Below are 18800 nucleotides of genomic sequence, written 5' to 3'. Positions count from 1 at the left end.
GTTTTAAAAATTTAAATTGTAAAGTAGCTGTATATATTTAAAATAACAAGTGTTGCAATATTTTGATTTGGAAAATAATGTATTGAAAATAGTTTCTAATACTTAATCTCCCATTGGCTGAATTTCTGACAGGTGGTGCTTTTGGCTGGTCCTGGTTTGATCCTGAGTGGTGCATTGATTGCTGTTTTGGCTGTTCAGGTTTACACATTCAACTGGGATTGGTATGTTGGCATGATGTTTGGGTCAATTCTTGCCTGCTCCGACCCTATTACAGCCGTTGCTCTGCTTAGGAACCTAGGTATGATAAGAATTTTCCACATCCACATTTACATAAATATAAGTTAGAATAGAATTTAAGCATATTAAAATATTAAGATGTAAACAGTAAAAGTCCATGGGACGCTATCCACATATTTTCTGGGAATTCAGGAGCCAGATGACTTGGGGAAAAACCTGTTGCCCAATGTGGATGTTAGGGCCCAACTGCTACAGTACCTCCTACCAAATGGCAGAAGGGAGAACAGTTTACGTGAGGGGTGTGTGAAGTCCCTCACAATGTTTATTGCCTTTTGCCTGCATCGAATGTTGTAGATGTCCTTCATGGTAGGAAGAGAGCCATAGTCCCCTGCTGGCCGCCCCTCATCTATGATGCTGGGAGGGGACAATGGAAGGGAAATATTAACCTCCATGAGGTGCTTCAGCACGAAAAACAATGTCACAGATTTCTGTCACGTTTCAGCAGTCGGACGCTGACCTCTCCATCAGCAGCAGTGCTGGATCGTTTGAAAATTAGGTTTTAAAATAGTGCAGTTCAGACACTTTAGCCCCCACATCAGCGCCGAACACAATGGACAGTTGAAACCCGCAGTCTCCTGCCGGCTGCCCCAGCCCTGCAGTCCCGCACCGGGGGGCTGTCAGGAGGCGGGGAGTCAAGCTGTCCGATGGCTGCCCCTGCCCGGACTCAGGAGCCGGCGTTTGCTCTGCGGCCCCTCTCCCAGCTTCAGACCTTTCAGGTGGCAGAACACCTCCTTCAGTGCTGCCACCTGAATGTCCCTTCGCAGACACACGTAACCTGCTCCGGAGCCTCATTCTCCAGGCGATTCCACCTGAAAGTGGCTAAAGACAACACACAGTACAGCAACAAACTCCGACCCCCTTCTCCATATTCCCTTCTCCAATTCTCTCCCCCTACCCCCCCCAACCTCGGGTGATCACATCTCCCATCCCTTCCCATTTCTCATTTGCAATACATTTTCATAAACCGAATATTTACACATATTTACATCAAAATACTTTACATTTTGTAGCATTTGTTATGGTGATATACATTAATTTTATTTTTTCCCCAAGTGCTGTCAATTCCTTGGCAAATTGCTGTGCTTTTCCCAGTTCGGCATAAAAAGTCCTCTTCACATCCACCCTGTCTCTCAATTTGTCTCTGTCCAGCATTTAGGGGATCCACAAGTTTTTCCCCTCAGTGTCTTCCCTCAACCCCTCTATTTTTATATTATTTCTATGGCTATAATTTTCCAGGGCATCCATTTTATCCCAGACATGTTCCCTTTCCTTCACCAGAGCATCCAATTCATCTTCCATCCTACTTATTCTGTCCTTGTTTGTGCCTGCTCTGTCCTCTGCTCTGCCATTCACCCAGTTAAACCTGAGAGGACATGCGACACCTTGTCTAGTTTTTTTGCCATGTCCTGGGCTCTCCTGTCCACTGCCTGGAACAGTCTCTCCTCCATGAGACCCAAGCCTCCACCACATTGTGCAAGGAGGGCTCTGAGCCCTCCTTTTCTCTTTGACTTTGCTAACATCCTTTCCAGACCTCGTGGATTTCTTTTTTATTATTGCAGTTTCCGCCTCCATTGTGGTCTTTGTTGTCGCCAATCCTGTTGCTAGACGCTTACCACGTCTTCCAACCCGACGCTGGATCTCCTTGAGCCTCTCGCTTCCAGACTCGACTCTGTCCCTGTGCTTTCTGGTCGCTCCGTTCTGCTACTGTTGCTCCTGCTGGCTGTAATGTGCAAGTTGCGCTTGACACGAGAGCACCCGACCTGCTCGCGCTGCGGGGAGGGGGGACTGAAACCCCCCCCCCCCCAAAACTCCAAGCCACTTCATGGGCTCCTGCCATCCATTTGCTGGTCCCAACCATGAGGCATCTCAGGATAATCTCTTGGCATTGGAACTGATTCCTTACTGCAGTTTAATTTCTTTTTGTTATCTTGCTACTCTTGATGTCTTCCTGCACCACTAGTGAATATTTTGACATTTTTCTAGGTTTATACCTTGTGGATCTTGGGAGCTCCAGGGTTTTGCTTCCTCTAACTCTACTTGCATCACATAACCCTCACTCAGCAACATTACCAATATGTGGTGCAGTGTTAGTCAGAATTAGATACACACAAGGTAAAGACTGTACAACAGGCTTTAATCCACAAAGACTTCCACAGAGCCAGGCTGGCTGTAGCTGCAGTAACTCTGAGTGAGACTTCGGGATATCCCGGAGGGTGATTGACATCCAACTGTGTTTGGCTTGATCCATTCAGGGGACTGATTGACAGCCAGCCAGATGTTGTCCTGTCCCCTTACACACTTGCAGGTACAGAGGTTGCCCCCTGCAGTAGGCCGGTGGTGTACCACCACACAATACCTTTTCTGTTTTCTGTCCATCAGCCCAGATTACCACCTACTGGAGGATGCTAAGATCTAGCCTGCTACAGTCTGGGCTTATTTTCACAATTATCTGCAGTTGTTTCCTGTTTCAGTTAACAAATTTTGACCAAACATAGAACAGGCACTGGATATCAGTACATATTTGAGAAGTAGCAAGAAGTACACAGGGGTGCCCAGTTGATGCAGGTTGTTCATTATTCTTTGTTTATAGAAATATTGTGGAAGTTGAGCACTGTAGTGTGGTTCATTAGAAAGTTAAAATAGGTTCTGCAATAGATATGGCACTTTTAGGAGGTATTCTTGGCTTGGCTTCGCGGACGAAGATTTATGGAGGGGTAAATGTCCACGTCAGCTGCAGGCTTGTTTGTGGCTGACAAGTCCGATGCGGGACAGGCAGACACGGTTGCAGGGGAAATTTGGTTGGTTGGGGTTGGGTGTTGGGTTTTTCCTCCTTTGTCTTTTGTCAGTGAGGTGGGCTCTGCGGTCTTCTTCAAAGGAGGTTGCTGCCCGCCGAACTGTGAGGTGCCAAGATGCACGGTTTGAGGCGATATCAGCCCACTGGCGGTGGTCAATGTGGCAGGCACCAAGAGATTTCTTTAGGCAGTCTTGTACCTCATCTTTGGTGCACCTCTGACACGATGGCCAGTGGAGAGCTCGCCGTATAACACAATCTTGGGAAGGTGATTGTCCTCCATTCTGGAGACGTAACCTACCCAGCGCAGTTGGATCTTCAACAGTGTGGATTCGATGCTGTCGGCCTCTGCCATCTCGAGTACTTCGATGTTAGGGATGAAGTCACTCCAATGAATGTTGAGGATGGAGTGGAGACAACGCTGGTGGAAGCGTTCTAGGAGCCGTAGGTGATTCCGGTAGAGGACCCATGATTCGGAGCTGAACAGGAGTGTGGGTATGACAACGGCTCTGTATATGCTTATCTTTGTGAGGTTTTTCAGTTGGTTGTTTTTCCAGACTCTTTTGTGTAGTCTTCCAAAGGCGCTATTTGCCTTGGCGAGTCTGTTGTCTATCTCGTTGTCGATCCTTGCATCCGATGAAATGGTGCAGCCGAGATAGGTAAACTGGTTGACCGTTTTGAGTTTTGTGTGCCCGATGGAGATGTGGGGGGGCTGGTAGTCATGGTGGGGAGCTGGCTGATGGAGGACCTCAGTTTTCTTCAGGCTGACTTCCAGACCAAACATTTTGGCAGTTTCCGCAAAACAGGACGTCAAGCGTTGAAGAGCTGGCTCTGAATGGGCAACTAAAGCGGCATCGTCTGCAAAGAGTAGTTCACGGACAAGTTGCTCTTGTGTCTTGGTGTGAGCTTGCAGGCGCTTCAGATTGAAGAGACTGCCATCCGTGCGGTACCGGATGTAAACAGCGTCTTCATTGTTGAGGTCTTTCATGGCTTGGTTCAGCATCATGCTGATGAAGATTGAAAAGAGGGTTGGTGCGAGAACGCAGCCTTGCTTCACGCCATTGTTAATGGAGAAGGGTTCAGAGAGCTCATTGCTGTATCTGACCCGACCTTGTTGGTTTTCTTGCAGTTGGATAACCACGTCGAGGGACTTTGGGGGGCATCCGAGGCTCTCTAGTATTTGCCAAAGCCATTTCCTGCTCACGGTGTCGAAGGCTTTGGTGAGGTCAACAAAGGTGATGTAGAGTCCTTTGTTTTGTTCTCTGCACTTTTCTTGGAGCTGTCTGAGGGCAAAGACCATGTCAGTAGTTCCTCTGTTTACGCGAAAGCCGCACTGTGATTGTGGGAGAACATTCTCGGCGACACTAGGTATTATTCTATTTAGGAGAATCCTAGCAAAGAATTCTCCATCATCTGATTGCATTGTCTAAAAGGGGCTAGTGATATTTTCACTTTGTAGAAGTCAGATAACATGGAATCATGCCTTTCAACCCTCCACATTTACACAACCAGTGGGCACCCAAGTGTATTCCATCTTCCAACACTTGGTCTGTTGCCTTCAATGCCTATACAATTCAATATTCATAAAGACATCTCTTAAGTGCTGTTAGTGACTCTGCTTCCACTCTTCCCTCTGGGAGTGCATTCCAGGCACTTGCCACATTAGTGAAGGCTCTTCTTCGATCCTCTCTAAATCTCTTGTCCCTTACTGTAAAACTATGCACTCTAGTTCATTTCATGTATAATATAAACCCTATCTGTCTCAACACTTATTCCTGTGGAACAACATAACTCACAGACATCCAATCACAAAAACAGCCCTCTACCATGTCCATGGTGTCAAGCTAGTTTTGATTCCAGTTTGCTTTGGATCCCATTCTTCAATGTTGGACCTTGTCAAAGACTTTACTGAGGTGCATGTAAACTACATTGACTGCAGTACCCTCATTAATAAATGTTACTTTCTCAAAATAATTTATCTCTGCCACCACCTCTGTTTTGATTAAACATTTAACTTGTTCCACAGTTGTCTGAGATTGGAAACTTTCTTTGGACTGAATTGTAGGACATCTCTAATTTTATCAAGACAATAATGCCACTGCTTCAAGGAGTCCTATTGCAAGTCTGATAGCTTTTTTTTTTGCACAGAAACATGGCACTCATTGAATAATTGCTTAGCTGCTGTTCTGGAAAGCAAAGGACATGTGATTTTTAATGCCTGTTTTGTCAGTCAACAAGATTGTGGCTGATCTGATGGGGGAAAAATTTATGGAAATATTTTTGACCAGGTACAATTGGGGAGAGAAACTGTTAAGATTTCAGGTTGATGATCCTTTCTCAGCCGCTGTATGGTTCTTAATTTGTTGATGAAAGGACCTACTTGCTGTGCTGTAGGTGGGAAGCCCTTGTCACAATCCATCCTGATGGTAGTCTAGTCTGTAATTGCAGAGTACAGGTCGAGGTGTTGAGGATAGCGCGGAGGATGTTGCAGGTTAGAACTAGATATGGATAGGATGTAGGATGGGGCAGAGACGTGGCAGATGGAATTCAATCTGGAAAAGAGTGAACAGATGCATTTTAAAAGGTCGAACTTGAAGGTGGAGTACATGTTAATGGCAAGATTCTTAACACTGTGGAGGAACAAATCCATAGATTCCTCAGGGTTGCTGTGTGTGCATATTGGATGGGCTGGAAAAGAAAGTGATAGTGTGCTGGCCTTGACTTAAGGGATTAAGTTTAAGAGCTGTGAAATAATGTTGCAGCTCTTTAAAACTCTGGATAGACCATATTTGGAGTAATATTATCTGTTTGATTACCTCATAATTGAAAGGTTCTGAAAGTTTAGCAAGGGTGTTACCTGGTTTGGCAAATGTGCCTGATAAAGAAGAGTTAACCAAGCTGGGGTTATGGAAGATGAGTGATTACTTAACTAAGGTGTATGAGATTGAGAGTCGTACATTGGGTGGTAAAGCAGCACATTTTACCCTGGCTAATACCAGAGTACATCTTTTGAAGGTGAGTGGACAAAACTTTAGGGGAGATGTCAGAGGTATTTTTTTTGAGAGTGATGGGTGCCTGAATGCATTGCCAAGAATGATGGTGGAAGTTGGTACAATAGGAATGTTTAAAACTTTTATGAGTCCGAAAGAGGAGCTCAGGGCTGAAATGTTGACTGCCTTTCACTTTCTACGAATGTTGCCTGACCTATTCAGTTTCTTCAGCACTTTTGTGCACTGCAGGGACATTTAAAGGGCTCCTTGATCTTGCTGGATGTAAGAAAAATAGAGGGATATGGACGGTGAGGTTGGGAGGGGTTAGATTGATTCTAGAACAGGTTTATAATTGGTCAGCATAACATTGTGGGCTGAAGGGCCCATACTGTACTGATATTTATTAAATCGGCAAAATATTGGGCTGGTGCCCATCAATTCCTTTTGTGTTGTGTTGAATAATGTGATTAAACAGAAGGAGTGTAATTTTAACATTTATTTTATAAGTTAAAATTTTCTTCTCATGTTGTGGAGGTAGAGTGGAGTAAACTTGTTTTCTTCCACCCACTGTCATAATCATGTTGATGGCCATTATACAGTATATTTGCAAAGAAACCTTTGTCTCAAAGGAAGCCAATAAATACTGAGAAGAAGAATATAGATGATGTAGTTACATGCTTGCTGCAGCATCAGGTAAGATAAAATTCTGAAGAGCACTGGCTACTTTGTACAAATTAAACAGTTTTTGATGATCCAAAGAAGTGCCTGAAAATAGTTGATAAGGGTATTGCTGAAGATTCTTTTTCCAGTATTGGTTTCTGTCATTTTGCTGGGGTCAGTAATGATTTTTATTGTGCAGCAAAATTTTGCTGGGTTTTATGGAGTTGTTTCATTGCTGTGATTTGTGTGCAATGAAGCTTTGGCAGCAAAGAAAAACTAAATTGAGGTCTAAGTTCATTTTCGACATCTGGTGGAGAAGAGTTAAGCCAAAGTATTGAATTAGTACTCTAAAAACATCCAGCATTTTTGTCATTATAGCAAAAAATAATAATTGACATGAGGAAACACTGATGGCAGGAAAATGCTTTTCAATACCGATCTACACTTAAAGACCTACATAAAAACATTGAAACTATTCTTCATGGTTATAACTGACCATCTGAATTGTGTGTATTGACTCTCAGTGCTTATTACTACTGCAACCTTGCCTCAAGAATGATCCTGATATAGGGCAAGGCTGCAGGTGGAGCTATTGCCTTGTATCGTAGCTGTAAGCGGATTTTGTGACCTTTCTTTGTTTCTAAAATTTGGTGGAATTTAAAGTTTACCAAAATTGAAGGAATTAAAATTACAAAACTCTTCAATATAATTAAAAAAACACTGAAGTATTTTTTTTTAAAAGAAATACTTTCTCTTTGCCTCCAGATTTTCAGGATCGTGTTGGCTCAGCGAGGCAATTCCTATGCCATTTGTGCTCGATCTTTGGTCTTGTGTGAAATTGAATAAAGTGCAATGAACAATGTTGTGCTACCTGTCACTCAATTTTAGTCTTCTGTGTGTGGCAGAACTTTGGAAACTAAAGATGTATTGAAGTTTTAACAACTGAAAACTGAAACTGCTGACAAGCTGAGAGAACTTTAGATATAGTATCAATTTCAAGTTGCCACATTGTTATGACATGGAACATTCTCTAATGAAGAGGAAGGGTTGGTGAGCTGAGGAGGAACACTGAGTTTTGTTGTAAAGCTATTGTAAATAGTACAGGGCAATAAATCTCTACATACCAATAAGACCTTTGAGCAGTTTTTGATTTTCTAGTTGCACTTTTTTTCAATGGTACTATTCTAGAGTAACCTGTAATTGACACCATTCCAGTTGCAAATAAGTCAAATTAACTGAAGATTATACAAGAAAAATATTCTCTGCTGCCTTCATGATTTTGCTTCGTGTTTAAATAGCCATCAAACTTCTCCTCATGTAACATTTTAAAATCAATTAAGTTATTAAGTTGAGAAGTGGGAATTAAAATGTAATGTTTGATATTGAAGATGTACTTGTTTGCATCCAATATAGATGTATCTAAAGCTCTTACTCTATTAATCGAAGGGGAATCTTTGCTGAATGATGGAACTTCCATTGTCATGTTTGAGGTCTTTCGGGATCTTGCCCTTGAACCAGATGATGTTGAAGGTAAGAACAATTATCCTTTTTATTTTACAATTTTTAAACCACAACAGTAAGTGCATTTCATTCAATAAAAGACTTCAAAAATTACATATGTGGTATACAAAACCTCCTCCTTCTCCTCCCTCCCCAAACTTCCAAAAAAGAAAAAGAGAAAGAGTGGGGAATGTCAAGAGGATAAACTATATATCATGGTTTTTAATAATAATGATAATGCTGGAAGTTACCAAGAGCTGAGGTCTTCAGAGAGACTGTTAAACATTCATATCGACATTTTGCAAATATGGGTGCCATATTTTCCAAAATATCTAATATTTATTTCATAAATTTTAAGTAATCTTCTCAAGAGGAATACAGCTATGAAGTTCTGCATGCCATCTCTCCATCCCTAAATCTATGTCCAATTTCCAAGCAATTGATATACACTTCCTAGAAACTGCTAAAGCAATTTGTACAAAATCAAATTGATACATAATTTATTTCAATTTAGGTCTTATAGTCCTAATATTACCCAACAGAAATAACATTGGATCTTGTGGGAACTTAACCCTGTTATTTGTTCCAAAAAAATGTTCAACTTCCAGCCAAAAATGTTTAACTTTAGGACACTTCCAAGTAGAATGAAAAAAATAATCCAGTCTCTTGATCACATCTAAAACATAAATCTGATAATGCAAGGTTCAATCTTTAAAATGTTTTTGAGTATTTAATTATTTAAGTATTTAAACTGATCCAAAAATTATATTGAACCAACCTATATCTAATATTAATAATTTTTGTCATATTATCTAACATAATTGCATCCAATCTTTTTATTTATTTGTCTATTTAAATCCGCTTTCCATCTTAATCTCGATTTATGCACTTCTATTTTAGGGGTGTTACTTTGAAGTAAACTATATATTACAGAAAAATTTATTTACATTACTATTATGAATGTGTGGCAGTGCACATCCTCATGGCAAACCAGCCCCGTTTGTATTGCTACGTGGCAGGACAGCCATGGGGAAATGGTGTCATCAGAGGTTTCTCTCTGTCTCCAGTATCCCTTCCAGCGCGCACCCTGGGCAGCAATTATGATATCACAATGCACCAGGTGACTGAGCTCATGCTGCCCGTAAAGGGGCGTGCTGAATTTGAATAAAAACAGTCGTTAATGCCCCTCAACTTGACAATGAATAGTACACTAATAGCAACCTCTCACTCAATGTCACCAAAACCAAAGAGCTGACTATAGACTTTAGGAAGGGAAAATCAAAGGTGTACACTCCATGATCACTGGGGGATCAGAGGTGGAGTGGGTGAGCAAATTTAAATTCCCAGGAGTCACTGTATTGGAGGACCTTTCCTGGAGTTAAAATACAAAAGTCATCGTTAAGAAAGCACGTCAGTGCCTCGACATCCTCAGGAGTTTGCATAGGTCCAGTATGATGTCAGATACCTTGGCAAACTTCTACATAGATGTAAAGTGTGCTGAGCAGCTGTGTTTCTTCCACTACTCACACCACCACAAATCATTATTTCCAATTCACTCTGACTAAGGAACGTCAAACTTGGACTTATTTTATCAGTCAAAAAATCTTTAACTTGATAATAACAGAAAATAAGTATTTTTTTTCAGAGTGATGGGTGCCTGAATGCATTGCCAAGAATGCATTCTCTCCATTGGCAGTGTTCCACATAGATTTTCTCGATGATAGAGTTTTGCCTGTGATGTATTGGGCTGTGTCCAATACCTTTGTAGGTTTTCCATTCAGAGGTATTGCTACTCCTATACCAGACTGTGAAGCAGCTGCTCAGCACACTTTACATCTATGTAGAAGTTTGCCAAGGTATCTGACATCATACTGGACCTATGCAAACTCCTGAGGATGTGCCAAATAAATTTATTCATCATTTACTCAAATGTTATAAATCTTCCAGCTTCAAAACCATCCTCTATCCTCTCAATACCCATCCGTATCTAAGTCTTCAAAAATTGATTATTCATAGAAAATTGAATGCTTATTTTGACATAAAGGATTTTTCCTGAAATTAAGCTTTTTGTGCCTATTTAATAATCAATTTTATTCCATAATTCATCAAATGTTTCAAAATAGGTGTTACTTTATTTCCTACCAACAATTTTGAATAAAATCCTGTATATTAATTTTCCTATTTTACTAAGTTCTATATTAACCCAAGCAGGAATTTTGTTTACTCCAAACAATACATTAATAAATCTCAATTGAGCTGCCTTATAATAGTTCTCAAAGTGGGAAAGTTGTAAACCTCCCAATTCAAACTTCCAAGTCAATTTTTCCAAAGAAACTCTCGCCATTTTCCCTTTCCATAAAAACTTTCTAACACTTGTATTCAAGTCCTTAAATTTTGAGGAATTGAGATGGGGATTGACTGAAAAAGAAATTGTGCTTTAATTTTAATGCAAATACTGTATATTAATATATATCAGTAAATGAATGGGAGACTTTCTTGTGGCTGTTTTGTAAGGGAGCAGTCTCAGGACTGAATCAAGGAGGTATAGGGAATGCAGATAAAGGCTTTACTCAATAAATAGACTCCAGTATTCACTCTTTTTCCACATTGTGGTTTCAGTTTAACATGAATCAGATGAGCATGGTATCCTGATTTTGTTAAAATTGTGTCTTGATATTTCACAATCCTCTTCCTTCTGTGTCATATTTGAATTCCAAAGCCACGTTCTTGATATTAACACATTTATGTTGGGAATTCAGCTTCATCCCTTTAAGGAAAAAATCTTGCGTAAAATTATAATGGTTCAGCACAGAAAGTGAAATTTTGTGGACCATCAACTCTGGTGGTTCTAAAGCAATCTCCTGCTTGTCCTGGGTGCTGTGCATCCTTGGTGATTGCTGCTCCTCTCCATTGGCAGTGTTCCACATAGATTTTCTCGATGATAGAGTTTTGCCTGTGATGTATTGGGCTGTGTCCAATACCTTTGTAGGTTTTCCATTCAGAGGTATTGCTACTCCTATACCAGACTGTGAAGCAGCTGCTCAGCACACTTTACATCTATGTAGAAGTTTGCCAAGGTATCTGACATCATACTGGACCTATGCAAACTCCTGAGGATGTCGAGGCACTGACGTGCTTTCTTAACGATGACTTTTGTATTTTAACTCCAGGAAAGGTCCTCCAATACAGTGACTCCTGGGAATTTAAATTTGCTCACCCACTCCACCTCTGATCCCCCAGTGATCATGGAGTGTACACCTTTGATTTTCCCTTCCTAAAGTCTATAGTCAGCTCCTTGGTTTTGGTGACATTGAGTGAGAGGTTGCTATTAGTGTACTATTCATTGTCAAGTTTTCAATCACCCTCCTGTATGCTGACTTATCGCTCCTTTTTATACAGCTCACTCCTGTGGTATTGTCAGTAAATTTGTTAATCGTGTCATACTGAGCCATTCAGTCTTGGGTGTAAAGCGAATAGAGCAGGGGGTTAAGTCTGCAGCTCTGTGATGCTCTGGTGCAGATGGAGATTGGGGAGATGTTCTTACCAATCCTCACTGATTAGTGTGACCATTGAACGTTGCCATTAACCTGTCCCGATTCAACCATTTTGATGCCATGGCCAAGAAAGCACAACAATAATATAACTTCCTCAGCTGAAGGACCTCTTATGGTCGTGTACTTGCGTGGGCCAGTAGTAGAGCTGGTCAACTCTAGTGAAGTATCCAGGGTGATGCGCAAGAGAAGTAACACGCAAGTGTGAGCTGGTCGCTGCTGGTGATGCATCTGTGGCAACACGTGAGAGATAGCACGTATATGCGATCGGAACAAAGAGTGCTAACAGTGTGGTGGTCCACACACATGCGCAAGGTTACATGAGGAGGAGAATAGGAGTGTTGCCGTCACCTGAGTGGCAGAGAGCCAGTGGAAAAGTGCAGGGGCTTTTGTGAGAGGTGCTTTCTGGAAAGGGGGGGTTGCTATTTTTGGAATAATAAAAAGGTTGAAACCTTTTTTTGTGCTGAGGAAAAAGCTTACAGTGCCTACAAGTGGTGATCCTTTCCATTCTTACTGTACCTTCTCAGTAAAACTGGAAAGGCATGAGGATAGAACCATTAAGGGGGCAGTGAGGGAGGTCAAACAATGCGCAGGCAAGTTTCTCATCACTAAATGTGACGAGTCAGAAGACAAAAGTTGGTTTGCATGAAGGCGACTCTCAGAGCACATTGCATGTGAAGTGGAAGATGTTCTAGTTAATCCAGCTAATAACGTCCCATACAACATCCTAAGGATGCTATTTGGAGCAAACACAGCCGTCTCAGGACTATCACATTGCAGAACTGCTAGGCGACTATAGCTTTGGTGTCAGGAGGCCATCACAGATGCAAAGAAGATGGCGCAGGCTGGCTGGAGAAGCCCCCCTTGAAGGGGGATTATGGAAACAGAGATTTCTCCACCATTTTCCTCCTGAAATTCAAATGTCTTTCAGGTGTCCATGCTTGATGAATCATTATAGCCACAATCTCTGCAATCCAGTTAGAGGCATTCACAACTGCCCCAGTCAGTGGGAGAAAACTGAACTGGAGCAACAAATGGCGTCGGTCAGTGCACAATTCAAGCAGCAAATGGCAGCACTCAGTGCGCGTCCAGGCTTTAACCACCCAATAGAATTACCCTTAGTTGGAATCATGTGGGTCAGGGGATGCAGCAGAAGCGACGCAAGGCATATTTGTTGGTAGCACTAGAAATTTGGTGCTGCAGCCTGGTCATGCCAGCCACCTTGCAACTTCTACAAATGGTAACCGGGAAACGATGAGTTCTGGCAGTAGAGGCAACTGCTGCTCATGGGTGATTCTGCCACTGTCTTTTCCTCAAGTCTCTCGGACAGTCAGTTCATTTGATGCAGAAATTTTTGTGGTCCCTCCAACTCGTCGAGCACAGACTCCCTAATATGTCTTGCATTCAGTCTGCCGCAAATGATCCTCATATTCAGACGTACAGCCAGAGGTCACTCAAGGTGGATTTTGGACTCAGTAAGCTGTTTTGGTGGGATTTCATGGTCGCGAATATAGCAAATTCCTGTGCTCAGTGAAATGATCTTGGAAGTGCTATTATCAATCCAGACTGCTTGAAGTCTCCCCGACAGGAAGACAAAAATCCATTTGCAGAGGGAGATGTTTAGACCCAGCAGGCTTAACTTCCTGATCAGATACTGATTGTTGAATGCCGAACTGAAGTCAATAAACAGCATTCGAACATATGAATCTTTATTTAACAGGACTAGATGGAGGACAGACAGCAGTGATGGCATCATCTGTAGAGCAGTTGGATATGTATGTGAGCTGCAGGGGGTCCAGTGTTGAGGGCAGCAGGGGCTTGATGTGCCCTATGATGAGCCTCTTGTACTTCATGATAATGGATGTGAGTTCATCAGGGCAGTCGTCATTGAGGCAGGACATAGATGACTTCTTTGACACGGGGACAATGGTGGCAGCTTTGAATGTGAAGACTGCTCTTGCGGATACTGAGATGTTTAAACACCAGAAGCCCAATGCCTTGTTCTCTCTCATCAGTGCCGTGTTAGAAGAAAAAGTTGGAGCCTCTGGTGTTCTTTTCAGTTAACCTGTCACCTGCCCAGGTGAGATACAAAACGATTGGGTAAGAACTGCCATCTATCTACCTCACTGAGGCACTTCTGTTTTTTTGGTAGAAGGCTGCTCTTTTACTAACCACTAACCTCTTGTGCATACTGCGTGAACAAACACGCACCACATGAAATGCAGCACTTGGATTTCATCCTGCAATTTTTCTCGGATGTCCGACACATCTAAGGGAAGGCGAATGAGGTGGCCAATGTCCTATTCAGGCGAGACATAGACAGCTACCGTCAATTTCACATTCATGGTTTGTGCACCGCACACTGATCCCGATCTCAACCAGTACCACCAGATCAACACAGGTTAAGAGCTGTATGCCTGGGTGACTCAGGTGAAACTCTAGCTTGCAACTTTTCCACAAGCAGACCCAGGCCTTGTGTCAATGTGCTGGGAAGTGTTCAGTGCCCTCCCCTAATTACAGAGTGGTTTACCTGACCTCATATTAAGTGGGATATTGGCTTATGGACAAGGACTTGCATGCCGTGTCAGCATTCTTAAAATCACCAGTCACATGAAATCCAGACATGGAGATTTTCCTATTCCAGATTCTTGTTTCAATCACGTGCACCTGGACTTGGTTGGTCCACTCCCACTTATCTATTTGTATGTGAGATCTAAGCTACCAAGTGGCAGGAGGTAATTCCTGTCACCAACATCTCTGAAGAGACCATTGGTAGGGGTTTCTTTGATTGTTGGATTCTGGCTTTTGATGTCCCAGGCACCATTATGACGGTCTGAGGGTCTCAGTTGAGTTGGTGCTGTACTGAGCTCTCTCTGATCTTTTGGGCACTACACAAATTCAGACTACATCCTACCATCCACTGATCAACAGCTTCATTGAGCATTTCCATTGCCCTTGAAAGTAGCATTGACATTGGGTGGCGATACATCTCTGTCGAGCGAGCATTTGCCCATGATGCTCCTTGGCATGCACACTGCTGTAGAAGTGGACATTTGTTTTTCAGCTACAGCACTGGGAAATGGTACCACATTGACTCTTCCTGGCAAATTTGTTCAACTGTGTACTGTGACTGTGCTCTATGAACCGACAATTTATGTCAACCTATTATGGGAGAGCATGCAATTGCAGTGTATGTGCTGGATGATTTATGACACTGCACACACCAAATTCTCATTTTTTAAAGATATTTACAGAATAGAAATTTCTTAAATACCATATTACTGGATTTTCCATTTTGAATGTATTTTTCATAATATTTGATAATATTTTTGATAATTGCATCCAGTACTTCATGAGAAGATTAAAAAGGCTTGGGAACTGGAACATGCAGGACCCTTATCTGAGGGGGATGTATGGGACTAGACTTTTAAACTGGTAAATACCTCTTCTATATTTGCCCAACATTCATTAATTCAATTCAAAGTGATGCATCATGTTCACGTGTCCAATTGGCTAGTAATTGTTTTCTCTAATATTAACCCTATTTGTGATAGATGCAAATCTTAAATTGCTACATTGACACATATGTTTTGGTCTTGTTCATCCTTTGGAAACTATCGGAAATAAATTTTTAATATCTTTTCAACTATGCCTCTGGTGGAGCTATGACCCAATCCAATAACTGCTCTTTTCGGGGTTATTGATACAGACATAGGGAGTTTTTTTGTACCTCATTACAAGCTCCCGTTTTAGTAAAACCGGTCTATCACTGTAATGGATAGTATAGACAAGATGGGCTGAATGGTCACATTTCACACAACAATACACAAGTCACAGCCCAGTGATAATTCGATACATTGGAGGAACTGAGAGAAAGTTTGTCACAATCTGTTCCAGAATTCAATACATTTGCAAAGACATTGTGTGTGTTTATACTAAGGACACCTCGCATCACCCCGCATCACCTTGCATCACCGCGGTTTTTTGTCCCTCGCATCACCGCGCATTTTAGGACTACCCGAACTGTTTCTACCAAGCGATGAATACGCAGTGATGCAGGGTGATGCGAGGTGATGCAGCCAGATTCGAGGTGTCACCGCGCATCACCACGCTTCACCTTGCATTACCTCGCATCACCGCACTTTTTCCAGCTCAGTAGAAACACCCCCATTGTGATTTTGCAAAGGAGAGAACCATTCTGACTGCTAAAGAGAAAACAGCTTTTTTTTGAAGCGGCTCTTGTGGCCAGTAATTTTTGTGGAATTCAGAGCAAAGCTTCATTTTAATTGTGACTAGCAGTGAATTTACTTGGAGAGACTGGTGCCAGGGTCTTGGAAACTTTGTGGAGGCCAGCCAGTTTGAGTCTTGCCTACAAAAGGACCAGGAGTGTTGTGACCACTGCTCGTGTGGATGGACATTTCAAAGGCAACGCAAGAAGAATTTGTGAATCTATAGCAACCACAACTCCAGTCTTCCCATCAGTTTTCCCTTTAATTCTGGGGATCAAATTTCAAAGGCCAATGCTTCAACACTGAATTTGAAAGACTGAACTTTGAAGTAACTTTCTAGATTTTGGTCTGCACTGTAATGGTCTGGGTATAACACACACAGACACATACAAGCCCCTTTCACACTTACATCCCACTAAATTGGCTGTTCAATGTCCTGGGATAGGAATGGGGGTTATGCTTTTTACCACTTAACCACTCCTAACTGGAACATTTTCACACTTGCAAGGAGCCATCCCTGGGGTTAGGACTATTTTACCTTCTACCGGTGATATAATAACTCATTGAATGATGGTGGACCTGCCCTAAATCCTGATCAATGTATTATGATCTTTGAACAAAATTAATCATGCCTAATTATAAAATAATTAAGCTTTATGTACAGCACAATATGAGCCTTTCAGCTCCTGTTGTTGTCGTGCCAACCTATATAAACCTTTATAAGGGACCATGGGAAAATGCTAGCAATAAATAGCAATAACGGACAATTGTTAAACATGGTGGGAAAGTTGGTTGCGCTATAACGCTCAATTTATACAGTGTGGGAAGGTTTGTCGTGCTATAGTGCACAATTTATATAGCATGGGATAATTGGTAGCACTATCGCGTACAATTTAAACAGGATGGGAAAGTTGGTAGCACTATTACATACTATTTATAAATACCATGGGGAAAAAGCGATGGCAGACCTATCCTCCCAGAGTGCCATGCAGCAGAGAAAGGGCTGTATGCCTGGCTGCATGCATGGAGCATTCATAGAAGGGTTTCTCTGCCGCATGGCATTCTGGGAGTCAGGTCCACCATTGCTTTTTTCCCCACGGTCTTTTGACAGGCATATGGATGAAAGAAAAATAGAGGGTTACGAGGTAGGAAAGGCTTAGTTCTTTTTTGGCAGGAATATATAGGTCGGAATAACATCAAGGATTGAAGGGCCTTTACTGTGCTGTAATGTTCTATTTCTTATTTATCCCTGACCTGAAATGCATCATTGTAGTTTTTGGAAGAAATATGGTTGATCTCATTGCTTGAACTTTTTCTGTGGATTTAAAAAAAATATAAATTATCATCAGATATGTTCATACATTGTACATTATGTACTGCAAGCAGAGACAATTGAAAACCTCAATTACATATTGTCTGTGTTTCAGTACTTATTTCATTTATGGTAGCACCAGTGTGGCCTGCCGTTTTACTACTGATGCCCCATCTGGCCCAAGCATGGTAAAAGGTTGCCTGCCCCTGCGCTGGAGGAAATCAGCAGGTTGAGCAGCATTAGTGTGAGAAAAATAATTGTTGATGTTTTGGGATGAAATATATCCTGATTCGATTAATTTCACTCATCACCTTCCTTTATTATCAGATTCCATAATCTGCAACTGTTTGTTTCTATTTATCAGCTTCTAGCCTCTATCAATCACTTGGCTTTTTCATAGTCAGCCTCCTGCTTCAATGTCCCCTTTCAGCCTAGAGTTGGCAGGGGCATTGCTGTGGCATTCAGGAGGCATGGCTACTGGTGCCGTGATACCATACATACACGGCAAGCAATGGCCGACTTACCCATAATCCCTCACGCAGCTGGAACCGCTCTGTTTCCCAGAATGATTCTATTTACGTGGGGAAATATGGGCAGAGTAGACAGCCATTTCTCTGCCATGTTTTGAGCCGCTGGCACTGACAAGCGACACGAAGGCCGAAGTGGATCACAGCCTATTCTGGCCCTGATGGCCCCCACCAGCTGCCTCTGTCCTGAGGGGGTCATGGAGGGAGAGGGGTGAGTGAGTGGGAGAGAGAAAGGTGAGATGAGTTGAGGGCAGATGGCATCATTATGATGTCATCAGACCGGCCCCAGCCAGCCACTTGCAGCGGCAGTGCATTCATGAAGTGTGGCAGAACGCTCCGCTCTGCCGCTGACACTACCTCAGAGAAGAATTGGAGTCAGCACCTTGGAACCGTTTGGGGAGCATTCATGAAGGTATATTTTCTGGCGTAAGGGCGGAAAATCTCTGCCTTTATGTTCGGATTTTTTTGCTTTATAGAAGGCCCTTCTATCGGTACATCTGTCAAATACAGTAATTTTCCATTTTCTCCCCATTTAGAAAGTAGTCTGCTTGTTTATTCCTTTATTAGAAGAAATAAACAGGCAGACTACTTTCTAAATGGGGAGAAAATGGAAAATTATTGTATTTGACAGATTTGCTGGAGTTCTTTCTTGGAAGATATAGAAAGTGGAACCAGTAGATGTGGATTTTCAATGGGCATTTGATTATGCGCCATAAGGTTATTGCACAAGGTAAAAAAAACTGCATAGGAACTGAGGTAATTTATTAGCAAGGATAAGGTAGTGACTAACTAAGAAAATACAGAATGTTTCAAGTGGCCATGAGCATCTTGTGATGTACCATGGGGATCAGTGCTTGGACCTCTACCACCTTTGTAATGAATTGGATCACTGAATGTACTTGCCCAAACGCAGATTAGCATGTTGTGAGGTGGATACAAAGAT

General features: G+C 42.1%; 1 protein-coding gene and 1 long non-coding RNA gene across 13 annotated transcripts in view; one reads left to right on the top strand and one right to left on the bottom strand.

The window, feature by feature from the left end:
* LOC138744666 (sperm-specific sodium:proton exchanger-like) overlaps positions 1-18800 on the top strand; it is a 224828-nt gene that overhangs the window by 60234 nt on the left and 145794 nt on the right. For 6 of the 11 annotated variants that reach the window (XM_069901222.1, XM_069901204.1, XM_069901184.1 and 3 more), the window contains one exon: positions 8152-8268. In XM_069901222.1, the coding sequence (XP_069757323.1) occupies positions 8152-8268 (117 nt within the window). Of the gene's footprint in view, positions 1-132; positions 299-5980; positions 6104-8151; positions 8269-18800 lie in introns of those variants that run through there. The other 5 variants (XM_069901194.1, XM_069901245.1, XM_069901216.1 and 2 more) reach the window with 4 other exon arrangements.
* Positions 113-18046, bottom strand: LOC138744783 (uncharacterized). Of its 2 annotated transcripts, none has more exons than XR_011345761.1 (4): positions 17855-18046; positions 17273-17333; positions 5469-5640; positions 113-294 (listed from the first exon to the last, which is right to left on the bottom strand). It is a non-coding gene; the product is annotated as an uncharacterized lncRNA (long non-coding RNA). The 2 variants fall into 2 exon arrangements; XR_011345764.1 differs by lacking the exons at positions 17273-17333; positions 17855-18046 and adding exons at positions 8171-8246; positions 9186-9299.

The sequence above is a fragment of the Narcine bancroftii genome, chromosome 1 (genome assembly GCF_036971445.1).
Source record: "Narcine bancroftii isolate sNarBan1 chromosome 1, sNarBan1.hap1, whole genome shotgun sequence".
Taxonomy (NCBI): Eukaryota; Metazoa; Chordata; class Chondrichthyes; order Torpediniformes; family Narcinidae; genus Narcine; species Narcine bancroftii.
The sequence above is the reverse complement of the archived record's forward strand: the minus strand, read 5'-3'. Positions and strand labels throughout refer to the sequence as shown.